General features: G+C 61.5%; 1 protein-coding gene across 1 annotated transcript; it reads left to right on the top strand.

Annotated features, from left to right (window-relative positions):
* Positions 1 to 331: 331 nt before the first annotated feature.
* On the top strand, positions 332 to 16,412 carry ASIC1 (acid sensing ion channel subunit 1). The gene is made up of 11 exons (XM_041468207.1): positions 332 to 700; positions 1,530 to 1,725; positions 13,891 to 14,041; positions 14,522 to 14,649; positions 14,798 to 14,948; positions 15,028 to 15,084; positions 15,162 to 15,315; positions 15,395 to 15,486; positions 15,745 to 15,824; positions 15,918 to 16,022; positions 16,264 to 16,412. The coding sequence occupies exons 1-11, from the start codon at positions 336 to 338 to the stop codon at positions 16,366 to 16,368; spliced, it is 1,584 nt and encodes a 527-aa protein (XP_041324141.1). The 5' UTR covers positions 332 to 335; the 3' UTR covers positions 16,369 to 16,412.
* The last annotated feature ends 1,700 nt before the right edge of the window (positions 16,413 to 18,112 follow it).

Raw genomic sequence — 18,112 nt, forward strand, 5'->3', positions numbered from 1 at the left:
TGTGGTGGGCACAGCACCCCCCAGTCCTGCCGTGGGATGGGGAGGGCAGGGAGGAGGTGGGAGGGGGGGAAATGCAAGAGGCTGCATCTAAATCAATGTATTTATGTATATATGTATATATATATATGCATGTCTCTGTGTGTCTATATATATATATATATGTATATGTAGGCTTGGGGGCAAGAGCAGGGCACAGCAAAGCATCTGCCCCTGGCGGGCGCTGCCGGGCACGTCCCTGCCCGGGGCTGCCGTGGGCTGGGCACCCACAGCACCCACGAGGCACCCACGGGCTCCCTTCTCGGCAGAGTGGCCACCCCGGGGTGCTGGCACTGACCATGATGGACCTGAAAGTGGACGAGGAGGAGGTGGACAGCGGGCAGCCGGTGAGCATCCAGGCCTTCGCCAGCAGCTCCACCCTGCACGGGCTCTCGCACATCTTCTCGTACGAGCGGCTGTCGCTGAAGCGCGTGGTCTGGGCTCTTTGCTTCCTGGGCTCGCTGGCCCTGCTCGCCCTCGTCTGCACCAACCGCATCCAGTACTATTTCCTGTACCCCCACGTCACCAAGCTGGACGAGGTGGCGGCCACCAGGCTCACCTTCCCCGCCGTCACCTTCTGCAACCTCAACGAGTTCCGCTTCAGCAGAGTGACCAAGAATGACCTGTACCACGCCGGCGAGCTCCTGGCCTTGCTCAATAACAGGTGGGTGCTGGTGTCTTGACGTGGCCCCAGGTGACATCTCGGTCAGTCTGGGTGCAGCCAAGAGCCACCAGGTCCTGCTGATGCTCCTGGGCATGTGGCTCCCACACTGGGTTGCCCCAGATGGCTCCAGAGCACACAGCTGCCATCCCCAGTGTGCAGCACACGCAGCAAGGCCTGGGCCACTCCCTGGGTTCCTGTGGGGCTGATCCAGCACACCTGGCTCCAGTGCCATGTCTGGGTGCCATCCCATGCAGTGAGGCCAGGGGTGCCAGCAGGTGAAGCCACTCACCCCATCGTGGTGCCATTCCTTGGGCTGTGGAAGCCCCTCACCCATGGCTGTGGTGGCTCCTTGGTGCTGCTAAGCCGCTGTCAAGGGCCTGGTGCACTCCCTGCCCATGCCAATGCCAAGGGGCTTCACTGCTGTCCCCACTCCTGCCCCAGGGAGGGGTTTCCAGGCATGACAGCAGAGCTGAGACCCAGCCCGTTCAGCCCATGTCACAGCAAGGCCACCACCTCACCAGGATGCCACCAAAGGCACAGGGCAGGTGGCTGGGTGGCCTCAACCAGGGCTGGTGCTGCTGGACCGGCAGTGGGACAAGTGGGATGGGTTTGGAAAGTGGCCACTGCCCAGCTTCTCCTCATCCATCCTTCTGCCATCTTTCCTGTGCCTCTGGGCCCCTTTGTGCTGTTGGATTCTGGAAATGCCACGTGCAAGGTGGGGCTGTGCTGAGCCCATGCAGGGGTCGCTCCTGGGAACCCCAAGTGGCCTTTGCCAGTGGGAGCAGCCACCACAGCCAGGCCTGAGCCTCTCCCTGCTCTTTCCCCCAAGATACGAGATCCCAGACATCCAGACAGCCGATGAGAAGCAGCTGGAAATCCTGCAGGACAAGGCCAACTTCCGAAACTTCAAGCCCAAACCTTTCAACATGCTGGAGTTTTACGACCGGGCTGGCCATGACATCAGGGAGATGCTGCTGTCCTGCTTCTTTCGTGGGGAGCAGTGCACCCCTGAAGACTTCAAAGTGGTGAGTGACCTGTGGGCCCTGCCCAGTGCCACCTTTCCCCCATGCAAGGAGGGTGTTTGCCCACCTGTAGCTGCTCCTGCCTCCTCCCAGCTCGGAAAGGACGGGCAGCACCGTCACTAAGGGGGTGCCGCTGGGTTTTGGAGGTCCAGGTTGTCCCCAGGAGCACGTGTGGCTCCGTACAGCTCCGTGGGCTGCTCCCACGTGGGCGCAGCTCCCCGGGATCACTTGGGCTCTGCAGAGCAGGGTTGTGCCGGGCTGGAAGCTGCCATGGTGAGGAGGCTCCAGTGGAGAAGCAGGGAGAGCACGGATGGCCGAATCCCTTGGGAACACAGGTCCCAGTGGCTCCGTGCTGCGCCCTGCCATGGAGGTTGTTCTTGTGCTGGTGGATCCAGCACACAATAAAGCCTTTATCCCTGCTCTCCCATCCAGCTGGGAGCAGAACAGTGCCGGCTATTCGGGTGCTGCCTAATCAATTCGGCAGCCGCGGCGGCTGTTCCCGAGCAGCTCCGGCGTGGAGCCCGTGTCCCTGCGCTCTTCGGGGTCCCCATCCCGGTCACCAGCCCAGGGCTGTCCCCTCGTGTCCCACGCTGAGGGGGGTGTATGCGGAGCGCAGGTCCCGGCGCAGTTCGGGTGATTTTAATCATCGGCATTAAATTCCCGTCATGGGCTCTTTCCACGAGCAGGTGTCTGTTGTCAGCCATGAGGCGTTTTATTTGTTAAATGGAGGCACGTTGCAGCCCGGAGGGGGCTGGATCCCCTCCAGCAGGGCCAGCTCCAGCCCGTGCCCGGTTCCGATGCTGCCTCTTGCCAGGGCACGGTCGCGTTTTCTGCGCCGAACCATCCTCAGGGACCTTCATCCCTGCTCCCTCCCTCGTCTCTTGGGTTCCAAATCCCTGTGTTCTGCATCCCCTTCAACCGGCAAAAGCCAAACAGACTCGCAGCTGGTTTGTTATTCCTGCCTGGATTATTCCTTGCAAGCAGGTTGGGATGATTTCATGGATTTGATTAGAGGAAGCTGGCTCTGCTGCATCTGTGTTGCTCTCTGGGGTCTGGCACAGGGAGGTCTGTGTGTGCTGGGGCTGGGATGGGGTCCTGGCACTCTCAGAAGCTTGTAGGGGATTGTCTCAGCAGCAAATTCCTGCTGCCTTGCTGGTCCTGCATGGGATGAGCCAGGCTCGGTGCTGCTCTGGGCCTGGTGGTCCCGGCCGGGCTGGGGGTGCTGGGGACCAGCACCTGGGGTGGCACCACCAGCCCACGCTGCCCCGGTGGGACCCCACCTTCCCTCAGTGGGGCTGGGTCCCCTCTGCACTCCGGGAAGCCCCTTCAGTGTGCAGGGACCCTTCTGCACCCAGGGCTGGCCCCGTTCTCTCACTGATCCAGTGGGATCTGCCAGGGGGAATTTGGGGGCTGCTCAGACCCCTAGACAGCCTAGGGCAGATGGGGACAACCAGGGGGGTGATGAGGACAGCCTGGAGGTCAGTGGGGACAGCCTGCAGGTCACTGGGGGCAGCCGGGGGTCCGTGGGGCAGCCGGGGGTCCTGGGGCCGGCCGGGGGTGACAGCCGGGGGCCGCCACGCCGCGGTGCCACCTTATCTGTCCCCGGCAGAAGGGAGGGCTCGGGGCAGCCGCGGCGAATGCAAATGAGGGGCTGCCGGAGCCGAAACACCTGGGGTGGCGAGAGGCAGAGCAGGAGCCGCCCGCTGCCGGCCTGGGGGAGCAGAGACCCCCCCGTGCTGGGGGCACTGCCCGTGTGCCCCCCAAAGCAGCCCGAAAGCTGCTGTCGCCCCCAGGGCAGCTCACAGCATCACCTGCAGCCAGGACAGGTCCCCCGGCACAGGGGGCTCGTGCTGGGTGCCGTGGAGAAGCCCATCCTGGGGTGATTTGAGCTCTTCCCACCTTCTCCTTCATCCTGCATCATCAGCAGCCACATCGGGGGTCCTGGCATTGCTCGTCCCCCTCCATGTGCCCCCCAAGCTGTGTGCAGGGCACAGGGACACCCCAGTGGAGCTGAGCAGGCTCAGACTCATCCCAAACTGCAGAGTGAACCCTGTAAAAAGACCAGGGGGGACCATTGGCCCACCCCAGCTCTGCCCAGGCTCCTCACAGCCCCCCCAGCACCAGGGCAGTGTTTGGTGCCCACCAGAGCTCCCCCCTGCAGCAGCCCGGGACAGGGATGCACAGGGAGGTGCCCTGATCTCCTCCCCAAAATCCTGGCATGACCTCAAAGCCTGGAGAGGCAAACACAAAGCTGAGGGGCAAGTCTTGACCCCGCTCAGGACTTGGCCCTGAGGGACGTGGGCTGAGGTGTCCCCGTCCCCAGAGCCTCACCCAGGGATGGGACAGGCAGGGGCCTCGCCCTTGCTGTCGCCCCGTTTTGGGGCCACGCTCCCTGGCACCCTCATTAGCACACGGATCAATGTTTCACTCTTCCTACTTCATTATTTATGAGCTGGAGTCCTCCCTCCCCTGCGGGAGCTCTCGGCCCCCCTCCCCCGGCTCCCTGCTCGCTCTTCCTCCCCTCACCGGGAGGTTCCCCCGGGGCCTCGCACATCCACGGGGACCGGCGCCTCACCAGCAAGGGAGAGCCCACGAGCCCTGTCTCTGGGCTCTAAATCCCAGGGAAAAAGGAGAAACGCAGAGGATGAGCTTCCTCTCCACACCCCAGGATGGGAATTGTGGCTGCAGGAAACCTCGGGAAGGTGCCCCGTGCTTTGGGGGAACGGGAGTGGCTGTGCCCGGGGTGGCACAATGTGAATTTGCAGCTTTTCCTTCTCACACTGAACCCACCCCAGGGAAAGCCCCATCCCCAGCTCCCTGTCCTGCTCTGGGGCACGGTGGCTGAGCCCAGAGCCCTGGGCAGCGAGCATGGGACAGCCTGGGTGAGCTGCAGAGGATTAAGACCTCTGGACCGTTTCCATGAGGCTCCAGGGCTGAGCTGGCACTAGGGAGAATTGAGTTTGACGTGGAGATCATGCCGCTGCCTTTTGCATTGGATTCTGCATCCTCTGCCCTGGAAACACCGGGTGCACAGAGCCAGAGCCAGGGAGGGACAGGGAAGGGTCTGCAGCAGCCCCAGCAAACCCCAACCACACTCCTCCTCTCCTCCTTCCTCCCATCTCCAGGGCAGTGCAGGAGCTCCCGTGATGGAGAACAGATCCTGCTCCCCACTGCACCCCACTGCTCCTGCTGGGCCTCCCCACCCTCCTCCTGACCCCACTGCACCTTGGTGAACCCCACTAGACACCTCCAGATCCTGCTGCACCCCTCAGACTCTGCTAAAGCCCAGTGTGTGCCCCACTGCCCCCCCAAAACCTCTCTGCACCCCTGAGCTCCCTGCTCAGCCCACCTCGCTGCAGCTGGGGGGTGTTGGAGCTCTGCTCCTGCCACCCTGGGAACGTGATAAAATGAAAAAACCTCCTGAAAAAACCTCCTTGTGTGGGTCAAACCTGCCCTGCTGGTGGGCTCTGGGGTGCCCTGCAGCCCCCCTGGGATCTCGGAGGGGTGGGCACAGCAGGGCACGCTCAGGGGTGCTCAGCCGGGGGTGCTGCTGCCCCCCTGCTCTCCCTGGCTCTCAGCCCCAGCCCCTTCCAGGGACCCCAAACGCAGCCCTGGCCCCCCGTGGCCCCCCACGGCAGTCACAAGGCCGGAGCCCCGCGGCGAGCGGAGCTCCCCCGCGGCGCAGCGTTAGTGGATAATCACGGAGCCGGAGTGAGAAGCATCTCCAACACAGCTGGAGAGACCGGGCGCGGGAATTACTGATACCCAGACATTTCCTGGAGCTTTTGACAGTTAATAAACAAACCGCATGGGTCCATCTGGCTCTGGAAAAACAACTTGGGGACAGCGTGTGGGCACCAGGCACGGCCACTGGCCCCAGACAGTCCCGTCCTGGTTTGGGGATGGTTCCCAGCAGCATTCCGAGCCCCAGCAGATCCCACCACGGTCCCCGGTGCTTCTACAAATTCTGTAAGACGTTCGAGTGATTTATGCAAATCACTTTTTAAAGCGGCACACAGGCTCCTAAATAACTTATAAGGGTTGGAAACTGCTGGCACGTATCCGTTGTTTCTGAGCACTGATTCACCTCGGGCATCCCGCTGGTGTCCCCAGGGGCCCGGCTGAGCATCCTCACCTGGATCATCGGCAAACTCCGCCCGGGCTCTTCCCCACACCGGCCTCTCTCCGCGGCCGAACAGCAGCAGGGTTTGACCCCCGAGGTTGCCCCGTTTTCCGGACGAATGAAGCAAACCCAGCGGGACACGGGCGAGATAATCGGAGGTGACGGAGCAGAGGAGCTGCCACACGCGGGATCGCAGCCGTTTGCTGGTGGTGACTCGGCTCTCCCGGGAAGTGCAGCGGGTTGGGAGTGCCCCAACTCTGTTGTCTGCTCGGCAGCTCGGAGATTTTCCCCGTATCACTGTATTTTGCTCAAAGCAAATCATCCGGAAAGCAGCCGTGAGCTGTTTCGCCCTCGGGCAGGGAGCAGAGACACTCAGGCGTTGCTCCTCAGCTGCCTCCTTGTCCCAGCTTCACCCAAGCATTCCCAGACCTGCTCAGGCAGAACGGGGGAGCCCTGGGCTGTGGCTTTGCTCGCCCCACACTGACACGAAGCTGGATGGATGGGAGCTCTCGTGGGAAGCTGGCTGCTCTTCGCTCTCCCTCTGCGGCAGGACAGCGACAGCACAGCCCCGGCGCTGTGGGACCGGCTCCAGCGAGCCCAGCACGACTGATCTTGGCCAAGATGGGACAGAAGAGGATCAGGAACAAGAGGGATGAGAACAGTGGCACGGTGAGAGGCACCACATGCCTGCAAGCCACAGCCACTTCATTAGAGCTGTGAATGGCAACGCACCCAGCACCTGAACCTCTGGAAAACGGTGGGATTAGAGGAGGAGGACTTGTGGGATGAGGGTCAGGCTCAGCTGGTGCCATTTAGTCCCTGGCTCTGCCCAGGGGCCGTGCCCAGCCCCAGCAGGTCCCCCTGCACAGCAGCACCATGCACACCCAGAGGGGTCACACACCCCCAAAGCTCTGCACACACCCAGAGGGGTCACACTCACAAAAGGCACCTTGCACACGTGGAGATGTCACACCCCAAAGCACTTTGCACACCCGGAGGTGTCACACACAGCCGGAGGCACCACACACACCCAGAGGTGTCGTGCCAAGAGCTCAGAGCATCTCAGCTTCACCTCTGGCCAATCCTGTTCCTCTTGCAATGCCTTTGCACAGGAAGACTCATTAACAAATGAATTATTAATGATTATTAATAAGCAGTAATGGCATCTGTGGCTGCTGGAGGAGATGAGGAGGCTTTCGAGTGGTATCTGACCACAGTGGAGGTGAGGATTTCACGGCTGAGGACAGGGCACGTGTGTCCCAAGGGATCCACAGGCTGGAAGCACAGCCTGGAGGGGTTCCAAGCTGTTCCCCTCAGCCTCCCTTTGGTGTTTTTCCCAGCCCCAGGCTGGGCAATAGCAAGGTGCTCTCTGAGGGTTCCAAAGGACGTGCCCAGGACCCTCCTGGTGCCATTTCCCCTCTCTCCCTGGTATCAAGTGGGGAGAAGCCAGGCTGGAGGGGGCAGATCCCCTGAGTCTCTGAAGCCACAGATCTCCACAGGGAGACCAGGAAATTAACGGTCTCCTGGCCTTTTTGCCTCAGTTTAATTTCTCTGGCTGTTTAGAGCCACCTGTGTTTTATCGCCTGTGGAGCTTGGCCGGGGCTCCCGAGGCAGCGCTGCAGTTCCTGCTCCAGCCAGGGTTCAAGGAGCTCCTTACCAGCTCTTATTTATTTATACAGCCCTGACACTTGGATATTATAACCAATCATTTATTTTTTGGAGGGTTCTTTCTGTATGGAGTGTTTGGTGTGTTTGCTCCCAGGCTCTCAGCCCAAGGACGGAGCTGGGGCAGGGTGTTCCCACGCACTCTGTGATTTTTCAGGGATTTTAAACCCCTGCTCTCCTGGCAGGGACAGGGAGACCCTTCCAGAGCCACCACATGCCAGGGCTGTGTGACTGCTCTGCTTGGATTAGATTAGATTTGAAAAGCGTGATGCGTGCGGAGCCGGAGCGAGCGAGCACAGCAAGGAAACCAGACCGGAACACCGTGGGCTCTTCCCCCCTCCAATAAAACCGCCGGCTCGAATCTGCCTGCATGAACCGGCTGAGCGATTGTGAAGGATGTCGGAAAAAATCGCAACCTGCTTACGGGTGATTCGCGATGGGCAGGAAACACGGGAAGGCGCTGGGATCAGGGTCGGCGGGAATAATCCTGGATGCGCGGGAATTAGCGACACCTCGGCAGATCCTCCGCCTCCTGGCAGAGTCCTGGTGACCCCTGCACGGCACAGAGGGACACTGCCAGCGGGCAAAGCACCGGGAAGCTCTCAGCGGTGCAAACAGGTTCAATTATAGGAGCGTAAACAGATCCTGGGGAGGAGGATGCGGCGGCTGCGGAGCCGTCACGGAGGATCACAGCCAAGGCTCCGGGGACACGCTGGACTGCCCAGGGAGCTGCGGGGGGGTCCTAGCTGAGCCCCCCCAAACCCCCGGCCAGCGTGGCTGCAGGTGGCCTCAGTGCCCGGGGCAGCAGCGCCGGCACCCAGCAGGGCTGGCTGGGAAGAGCTTGCCCAGGAAAGCTTTGAAAGATTAATAGAGTTTAAATGGAAGCGTTTGGAGAGGAGATAAGGCTCATCTGATATGAAATCATATGGAACAACGGGATCCAGGGAGGCCCTGGCTCTATAATGAAGTCCACTTAGCACATTACTCACCGTAATGTGCTTTTTATTAAAGTCCTGTGCTGCAGGTGCTGAGTCTGCAGCCGGGAACACGGGGCTGGAATGGCACAGGCACCTGGAGCGCCGGACCCCGCCACCAGAATCAGCCGGGATGCGGCGTGAAAAAGGCACCTTCGGCTTCCTGCTTGCCATCCCGTTTGATCCAGGGACGCGACTCTGGCATCAGCCAGCGCCACGGCATCGCCGGTGCCCGCGGCTGGGGCCGGTGGGCCTGCAGGGACGGGGTGGAGAGGAGGCGGAGGTGGGGAATAATACAGAGGGAAAAAGTCCTTTTTAATCATCAATTTTTCTGCATTAGAATGTGACATGCTAATCCACTGTGAAGCGTCTAATCTGGGGGATAAAGGGCCGTATAACACAAGCTGCGCCCGGCTTGGCTGGCGGAGCGAGCCGAGGCAAGGTGGCAGCATCTGATAAGGGGTGCGGGATTAGTCCCGGCACAGATCCCGCCTGCCCGGGCAATCCCACCTTGCTTGGCTGCCTCTGCTGTGTCTCTCGCCAGGGTCAGGGAGGGATCTGCAGCCCTGGAGCCGTCCCAGAGCGGCTCATCCCGCCCGGAGCGGCGGTGGCAGCGCTGCCGGTGCCTCCACCTCCATCTTGGCAGCTCTGGGAGCTGCAAAGCACCTCCCTGGGCCAAGACACGTGGAAAACCTCATTTTTCTCCCTTTGTGGATTGGCACACCCGGGTGCGTGGTGGGAGCAGGACAGCCCAGCCGTGGGGTCTCCATCTGCCCCACACGTCCACCTGCACGTGCTGCTCTGGCTGCCTCATCCCACCCCTCATCCCACCCCTTCCTAGCAGCCAGCTCCGACCTCCGGGCACCCCCGGGGATGACGTGGGCAGCTCAGCCCCGGCTCAGCCAGTCTTTGGCAGGGATGGGCAGTGCCCGTCACAAAACCGAGCGGGTCCAGCTCCCGGGGCGCTTTCGGCGACAGCCTCCCCGGGGCTCGGAGACCTGGGATAACAGAGCTTGCAATGTTGTTTTCTCCTCGCCTCCTCGGGGATTGGTTTATCTCTATGAATAACTCCATCCCGGCTTTGATCTCCTCTGCCATTAAAGCGTGACAGGCTGTGAAATGTGCTGTTGCTGCCGTCAAATCCCTCTCCCGCTTCCCCCCCGCCGCCTCCGTGCTCCCCCGCTCCGGGAAACCTCCTTTCCCAGGCCCGTGAGGAGCCGCAGAGCAGCGAGCGGGGCCGAACAGCCCCGGGACAGTGGCCAAACACGGTGCTGGAGGCAGGAAAAACCCATCTCCTCCTCCCATCCCACACCTCTCACTGGGGCGGGGAGGAGGGCGCGGAGCATCCCCGGTCCCAGCGCCGGCTCGGGTGTGGCGGCATCACCCCAGCACCCGCCACGGGGGCTGATGTCACGGCTAATTATAGCATCCCCCGTCCCTCGCCCCCGCCAAAGCTTTACCTGAGAGAGGGTAAAAATAACTCCCGGCGAGGGAGGAGCTGGAACGAGCCCAAGGACTCCTCCAGCATCTCCAAAACTTGCACAAACCAGGACGGCACCCCCCTGCCTGCAACACACGGCCGCACTTTGACCCCAATCTGGGGGTCAGGACGCGCTCCCCTTGGCGCTGGTGCCACCGTGCTCCAGGCTGCGGCTGTCCCCGGTCACCTTCACCCCGGCTCGGGTGTCGGCGCTGGGACAGGTGGCGGTAACCGGAGCCGGGCCCTGCTGCTGGGATCCAGCCCCGGCGCATCCCGCGAGCTGTTTAAGCCGAGCGAAGCAGGTTAACGGCCCCAGTCGATGATGGAATGTTTTCATTACAGCATCTTTCTCTCTCTCTTCCTGCTGCAATCGCTCCCAAGAAGACACATTAAACCTCCCCGCGCCGAGGGAGCGGATCCGCCCCTCGCTCGCACCATCGGGGACTGCCTGATGGCCCCGGGCGGCACCGCTCACCTGTCCGAGCCCTGCCGGGGCTGAACAACCCCCTCAACCTGCAATTCCTTAATTCCGCTTCCCTTCTCCTCTCCCTACAACAGCCATGGCACAGGAACTCAGTGTCAGAGCTGGGAGCAGCAGAAACCCCCCCAACCCCGGGCAGCCCTCACCTGCTCCTCGCTGTCCCGAGCATCCTCCGTGCCAGCCTGGGTGGGATCAGCCCAGTGCGTTCCCAGGCTGCTCCCACAGGGCTGAACCAGCCCAGCTCTTCCAAACCCCCTGCCAGGAGCAGCCCTGATGCTGTCACAGCCCTGCCCTGCAGCTGCAGCTCATCCCCACCAAAGGCACAGGGCACCTGTGAGCTGGCCCCCATGTCCTGGTGGCTCCCAGGCACCCAATTCATCTTCCTGACTCTCTTGTCCAGGAAAAGTTTTCATCTCAGATTCTCTGGGATGCTCCCAAAAGGTGCAACCTTGATCTTGGCCTGATGAAATTTCATCCAGTGGCTCTGGCACTCGTCCCCAAGGTCATCCACTCTTTCTCCCAGGTCCCCAAGTGGCATCTGCCAGTGTCCCTCTTACACAAGGGCCCTATTGAAAGGAATATTGAGCTTGGGGAGCCCCAGGACAGGACACCCCACTGTCACATCATGAATCACTGCCCCTGGCAGGGATCCCCAGCGCCTGTTCCAGCATCATCACCTGCCCAGGGATCTCAGATATTGTACTGGCATCAGATCAGATTTTTACTGATTCCTGACTGAGTTGTTCTCCCAGTTTGTGGTGTCCATGTGCGCTGGGATGTGCTCAGGGACCAGGAACCCTGCAGAGTGCACAGGGAAGGAGACACAGCAGCTGAACTGAGGTCTTTGGGTGAGCTGCTCCCATCCAGGCACCAGCCCAAAGCTCCCATCCAGCCCCTGCACATCCAAGTGCTGCCGGATTTAGATTCTCCCCCGGTGCCGGGATGGGGCTGGAGATTGCTCTGTGGTCTCTGGATGCTTTTATGAAGTGCTGAGTACAGGAAATCAGCAAACCACGAGAAGGGGCTGTGCTGTGCAGAGAGGAGATGCTTGTGCTCCCGGCAGCTCCATCCCAGCATCCTGCACCAGAGCTGCTCCCTGGGACCCTCAGCCCGCCTGGTTCAACAGCACAAAGCCTGGATGCCATTCCTTGAGGGAAGAGGTGGCTCCCTGTGTCCCACTGGAACCCAAAACATGAGGTGACGTGGCCAGCACTGACTGGGCTCTGCAGAAGGACTCGTTGCCTGGACAGCACCCAAATCCTGCCAAGACCAGCCCTGCTTGGAGAAGGACAGACCTCACACCACCGGGAACGTTGGATTTGCCGGATTCTCACGTGCACACGCCGGTGCCCTGCGGCACAGGGGGATGAGCCTGTAGGGATGGGCAGTGCCAGGGCAGGAGGAGCATCACAGGAGCCTGAGGACACCACAGCATCCTTCTCCCCACCTGGACCGCCACTGAACCAGGACAGTGTCACAGGCATTTTGGGAAAACCTCTGGCTCCTGCTGCCCTGGGGAGGAGTGCAGAGAGCCTGGCACACGGCGGCTCTGGAGACAGCCGGGGACCCAGCAGGGAGGGCTGGGCCTGGCTGGAGCAGCTGCTTGGGCTGCCAGGGCCAGACCACACAAGGATGGAGGGCACGGCGTGGGGATGCAGCGCCGGGTACCTGCACACCTGCACACACCGTGTGCCCACCCCCGGCAGCCCCTCGGGTCCCCAGGCAGCACTGGGAGCTCCCACGGCGCCTCTGCAGCCGGTGATGTCTCTGCTCCGTCCTGGCAGCCGGAGCCGGCGGGTCCCGGGGGGCCCGGGGAGCCCGCGGAACCGCCCCTCGCTCCTCCTCCCCTCCTGCTCCTGATATACCCTCCTCGCTCCGAGCATCCCTCTGCTCCTCTCCCTCACTCCCGCTCGCCTCACTCCTTTTCCCTTCTCCGTTTCTCCTTTCTGAACTTGCCCCTTCCCCCTCCCCTGCTCTCCCCAGCCCCTCTCTGCTGAGGAACTGACTGAAGACCACCAGGCTGGGGCAGGGCACGGGCCAGGACCCCCACACCAGAGCCAGGACCTCCACACTACAGCCGGGACCCCCAGGCTGGGCAATGCCTCTCCAGATATTCTGCACCATCTCCTTCTCCAGTGAGGAAGCACCAGAAGACGCTGCAGCCACTGGGAAGGGAGAAGATGAAGCAGACGAGTTCCTATATGGGCAGGAGGAGGATGAAGAGGACGAGGAGGACGCAGGGGCAACCACGGACTTCGTGGCCTTTGCCAGCAGCTGCACCCTGCACGGGCTGAGCCACATCTTCGTGGAAGGCAGCCTGGGCGCCCGGCAGGCGCTGTGGGCGCTGGCCTTCCTCCTCTCCCTCTCCGTCTTCCTCTACCAGGTGGCCGACCGCATCGCCTACTACCTGGAGTACCACCACGTCACGCTGCTCAGCGAAGAGGACAGCCCCGAGATGACCTTCCCCGCCGTCACCTTCTGCAACATCAACCGTGTGCGGCTCTCGCAGCTCAGCCACCAGGACTTGCTCTACCTGGCCCCTCTTGTTGACTACGAGCCTGGGATGGAGCTGGGCTTCACCCCAGCCCAGCCCGGCCCCTGGGAGGAGGACGAGCCCCTAAATTTGTACGGGTTTTTTAACCGCACTTGCCACCAGCTGGAGGACATGCTGCTGAGCTGCAGCTACCGTGGCCAGCGCTGCGGCCCCGGGGACTTTGCGCCGGTGAGTAGCCCCAGGGTGGCCCGGCACGGGGAGCAGCTCCGGGGCTGATCGGATCAGGCACGGCAGGTGATGCTGCCCTTGGAGCTTGCTCGGGGACAGGCTGATATTCAGCCCCATCTGCCGGAGCTAGGGACAAGCACTGGCTGTGGAGACGCTCTGGTGGGACACGGAGCGTATCCGCGAGGCTGTGCTTGCTGAGGAGGTGCCTGGCACCTCTATCCTGGTGCCATCAGGGTTTGTGGGGCACCATGTGGTGTGAGCCCACTGCCCTCACGTGCCCCTTGCCCAGGCTGGCAGCAGCTCCGTGGTTTTGGGGCCGTGCCGGCTGCCGGAGGCGAGAGCTGGAAAGGCCAAGGAGGGATGGGGGGGTCCAGGATCCCGTCCAGCCCCGTCCTCTGCAGGGATGGAGGAGGGCTTGGAGGAAGCACCGGTGCAGGCATCAGGCTGAGTGCCACCACCTTGGGGAGCCACAGCTGCCATGGGCTCTCTGGGGCTGTAAATCTGCAGTGTCTCCTCTGAGCCCATCCCTGTGGGAACATCTCCTCCTCTACCAGGGCCAGGATGGGCAGTTCCAACACTGAGAGATCCCGTGGGTCAGGAGCCCAGGTTGGACCATGCCCAGGCTGGGATGGCTGAGTTTTGGGGCTGGGGATGCTCTCCTGGCTCCGTGCTGTGTCTGCACACAGAGGGGCCTCAGCCTCAGCCCTGTGTCCTCTCCTGCAGGTCTTTACCCGCTATGGGAAGTGCTACACCTTCAATGCGGGGCAGGACGGGAAGCCCCGGCTCATCACCATGAAGGGGGGCACTGGCAACGGCCTGGAGATCATGCTGGACATCCAGCAGGACGAGTACCTGCCAGTGTGGGGGGAAACAGGTAACCCACTGCTCCAGCAGGCCCACTCAGTCACCAGCAGCTCCTGGGGTGCTGCCCAGTCCCTACTCATCTTCCCAGCCCCTTCCCAGCTCCCCAGACCACAGATCCACATCCCTGGGCTCCCTTCTCTTCCCTCCTTCCATTTCTCATCACTTCTGGTCTTTTCTTTCCCTTTTCCTCCTTGTCTTTGCTCTTTGCCATGGCAACTCCCCATCGTTTAGACACGCAGCCATCACTTGTTTATAAATAGAGTCAAATACTTTCCCTGCCACATTCCTGGGTGTGGAGCAGGGGGGTCGGGGTGGAGGGGGCAAGGACGTGGTGCAGCAAACAGATGGACAGATGGATGGACACGTGGATGAATGACTTGGGCCAGGGGAAGCGTGGGAGGCAGAAGTTGTGGTCCCTCTCACAGCAGGCTCAGCACAGCCCCTCGGAGCAGGGACAGCGCTGTGCTCACCCCACTTTTCTCTGCCACAGATGAGACCTCGTTCGAAGCCGGGATCAAGGTGCAGATCCACAGCCAGGATGAGCCCCCTCTGATCGACCAGTTGGGCTTCGGGGTGGCTCCCGGCTTCCAGACCTTTGTGTCCTGCCAGGAGCAGCGGGTAGGAATGGGGCAGGTGTGGGATGTCCCCTCCCACCCTGCGCTGGGGGAGCAGAGCCTCCTCGCTGTGCCCCGTCCTCACGCTGGATGGAGGGGAGGACTCCATCCTGTGGACCTTCTCCTCACTCCTGGCTTCTCTCCCCTTCCAGCTCATCTACCTGCCACCTCCCTGGGGCGACTGCAAGGCCGTGGCGGGCGACTCGGAGTTCTACGACACCTACAGCATCACGGCGTGTCGGATCGACTGCGAGACCCGCTACCTGGTGGAGAACTGCAACTGCCGCATGGTGCACATGCCAGGTGAGCCCCGTGCCTGGCCTGGCCCCGGCCCAGCCCCCAGTGTGCTCCCACCTGGAACACCTGCTCTGTGTCTCCCCAGGCGATGCCCCTTACTGCACCCCGGAGCAGTACAAGGAGTGCGCGGATCCGGCCTTAGGTGAGGCTGCCCGGCCCCGTGGGTGGGACGGAGCTGCGGTGTTGGGTTTCTTCATCTCCCCTCTTCTCCCTGCACAGATTTCCTGGTGGAGAAGGACAATGAGTACTGCATCTGTGAGATGCCCTGCAACATGACCCGCTACGGCAAAGAGCTCTCCATGGTCAAGATCCCCAGCAAGGCCTCAGCCAAGTACCTGGCCAAGAAGTACAACAAGTCAGAGCAGTACATTGGGTAAGGCACCGTGGTTGTGGGGCAGGGTCTGGTCCCTCCATCCCAAACCTCAGCCTGATGCCACTTCTCTCCTGCACAGGGAGAACATCCTGGTGCTGGATATCTTCTTTGAAGCCCTGAACTACGAGACGATCGAGCAGAAGAAGGCGTACGAGGTGGCAGGTTTGCTGGGTGAGTGTTGGTGGCTGTGGGGAGCCCTGGGGCAGTCCCCAGGCAGAGTCCCCCAGTGAGGTGGCCTCATGCTGGCCCTGTCACCATGGCCTGTTCCCAAGGCACCGGGATGTGCCAAGAGCTCAGATGTGGAGCAGGGCACCCCACTGCCATGAGCAGGCACCAGCCACAGCGGTGACAAATTCTGCCCTTTTTCTGTTCCCTCTGCCACCCGACTCTGGACTCAGGCCACCCTGATGGTTTCCCTCTCTTCTGCAGGTGACATTGGAGGGCAGATGGGGCTGTTCATTGGGGCCAGCATCCTCACAGTGCTGGAACTGTTTGACTACGCCTATGAGGTGAGTGTCTCCTCCATCCCAAGGCTGTGCCTGTCTGGGACGTGGGGAAGGGCCACCTGTGAGCCCCACGGCGCTGAAATGTGGCTCTGGCAGGTGATAAAGCACCGGCTGTGCCGGCGGGGCAAGTGCCGCAAGAACCACAAGAGGAACAACACAGACAAGGGCGTCGCGCTGAGCATGGACGACGTGAAGCGCCACGTGAGTGTGGGGCACAGCAGGGTCCCCTCCTGCCTGTCCCTGTCCCCGCCTGCCTGTCCCCTCCTGCCTGTCCCATCCTGCTTGTCCTCTCCTGCAGCTTGAGGGGTGGGGAGTCACAGTTTTGGGGAACCCCTGGGAAAGGAGCAGAAGGCCCAGGCAGAGACGCTATGGGGGGATGGCGCTGTGTCTCTGCAAGGACCTGGATGAAAGCAGCGGCTCCAGCATCCCGTTTATCCTGCAGAATCCCTGTGAAAGCATACGGGGGCACCCAGCAGGCATGACGTATGCAGCCAACATCCTACCTCACCACCCGGCCCGGGGCACCTTTGAGGACTTCACCTGCTAACCGACGTCTGGATGTACAACCTGAGCTACCAAAGCCCTGCGAGAGCTGCCCTTCTCCCCGCCAGCGCCAGCGGAGAGACACATCTAGGGGGCCTTTGCTCCTCGGCACGGTGGGACATGGACAAGAGTGACGGCCTCGTATTTCGGGGCGGGCAGTGGGGTCGGGCATTGCCAGACCCCGGCGCAGCCCCCGCGGCGGTTGCTCTGCGCCTGCCCTGCTCCTTCAGAGACTCCAGGATGCTCCAGCCCGGCCGTCCCGCGGAGCGGGAGCGACACGCACAGTGGGCCAGGGCACGGGCCTGCCCCGGCTCCCCCTTGGCTCCCCTCGGCCTTTTTAACTAAAACCCAGAAGCCAAGAAGAAGCAGCCGTTCGGCCGCAGTCTCCATCCACAGCCCTGTCCGTCTGTCCTCCGTCGTCTCCATGCTCATCCTACTCCAACGCCTTGGCCGTGCCTGCCGGGCCCCCTGTGCCTGGTGGGGGCTCATCGGGAAGCCTCCGGTGTGCCCGGCACAGGGAAGCTGGCTGGGAGTCCCCGGAGAGCACCTCAGTCCCCTGGGACCACAGCCCCGGCTTACCCGGGCGCTCCCGGCACAAAGACGCGGCACCTCCACCTGTCCAGAACGTCTTCCTTGGCCCCTGCCTCGGTATCAGCCCCGGGATCAGCCCTGGGAGCAGCCCCGGGAGCACCGGAGGGGGCTCAGCTGGGAGGTGCCAGCTCAGCTCTGAGGACACCGGGCACTGTCCCTCCCTGCCCGCCCCTGCTGGGCTCTGGGCAGCCTGGCCAGCTCCAGCACTGCCCCGCGGTCCCTCCCATCCGCAGGGAAACCTGTGCCCCCAGACCCAGCCATCCTCGGGGAGAGGGGCACAAGGAAGCCCCTGGCCCCTTTTGTCCCCTTGGCACCACCGTGGCTGGGCAGGCACCGGAGCCCCCACACCCCTGGGGTTCACGGGGGGCTCTGGGGCTCCAGCCCCACTGAGCCCCAACAGCCACTGCCCCGGGGGGTTTGGGGTGTCTGTGGGGTCCCAGGGCCTCTGCTGCCCCTCCCTGGCACAGCCCTGCCCTGGCTGGGGTCCGTGGCCACTGGGCCACTGCCCCCCGAGCCTGTCAGTGCCCACCAGTCCCCTCTGGGGTCCCCATCTGGTCCCCCCAGCCCGTCTCTCAGCCCCCAGGCCAGAGCCCTCCCCGGGCCCAAGTGCTACTTATCTTTAAGAGCTTTTGCAATAAGTCTTTTTAGTAATTTTCTTTTCTAAACTGCAGTTTTCATTTTTATTCTTGTCATTTTTATTCTTATTATTTGCTTCCTGACCAAAATTAGGAACTGGGGGTCAGTCCTTTGTATCCAGCGATCACCCAAAGACGACGGGTCAGCCACATCCATAAATTTTCTTATGGATTTCTCCTAATGTTTCACCACATTTCATTTATTTATTTTCTTTCTTTCTCTTTCCCATTCAAGCTTTTAAAGATGGGGCTGGGATTTGACCTTGAGGCTTACCTGTTGAAGAAAACGCTTTTTTGTTATGTCATCGGCATTTTATATTTCTTATATATAATATATATGACTATATATATATGTGTACATATATATATATATCTATATGCATCATGCCAGTGTAGATACCCATCCAGTAGCATTTAGGCCTTGTTCTTGTGCCATTTTTTTTTTTCTGTTACTGATCTCTGAATGCCTTCAAGTGTATAAAGTGTGGAATTCTCTCCGGTATCTGTACTATGTACACACAT

This window comes from Pyrgilauda ruficollis, unplaced genomic scaffold (genome assembly GCF_017590135.1).
Source record: "Pyrgilauda ruficollis isolate IOZ18807 unplaced genomic scaffold, ASM1759013v1 scaffold215, whole genome shotgun sequence".
NCBI classification, from domain to species: domain Eukaryota; kingdom Metazoa; phylum Chordata; class Aves; order Passeriformes; family Passeridae; genus Pyrgilauda; species Pyrgilauda ruficollis.

Coding starts and splice junctions, on each gene's coding strand:
- ASIC1 (XM_041468207.1), top strand. CDS start 336: ATGATGGACCTGAAAGTGGACGAGGAGGAGGTGGACAGCGGGCAGCCG. Junction 1,726..13,890: donor CCCCTGAAGACTTCAAAGTG/GTGAGTGACCTG, acceptor CCTCTCCTGCAG/GTCTTTACCCGCTATGGGAA. Junction 15,825..15,917: donor TGTTTGACTACGCCTATGAG/GTGAGTGTCTCC, acceptor TGGCTCTGGCAG/GTGATAAAGCACCGGCTGTG.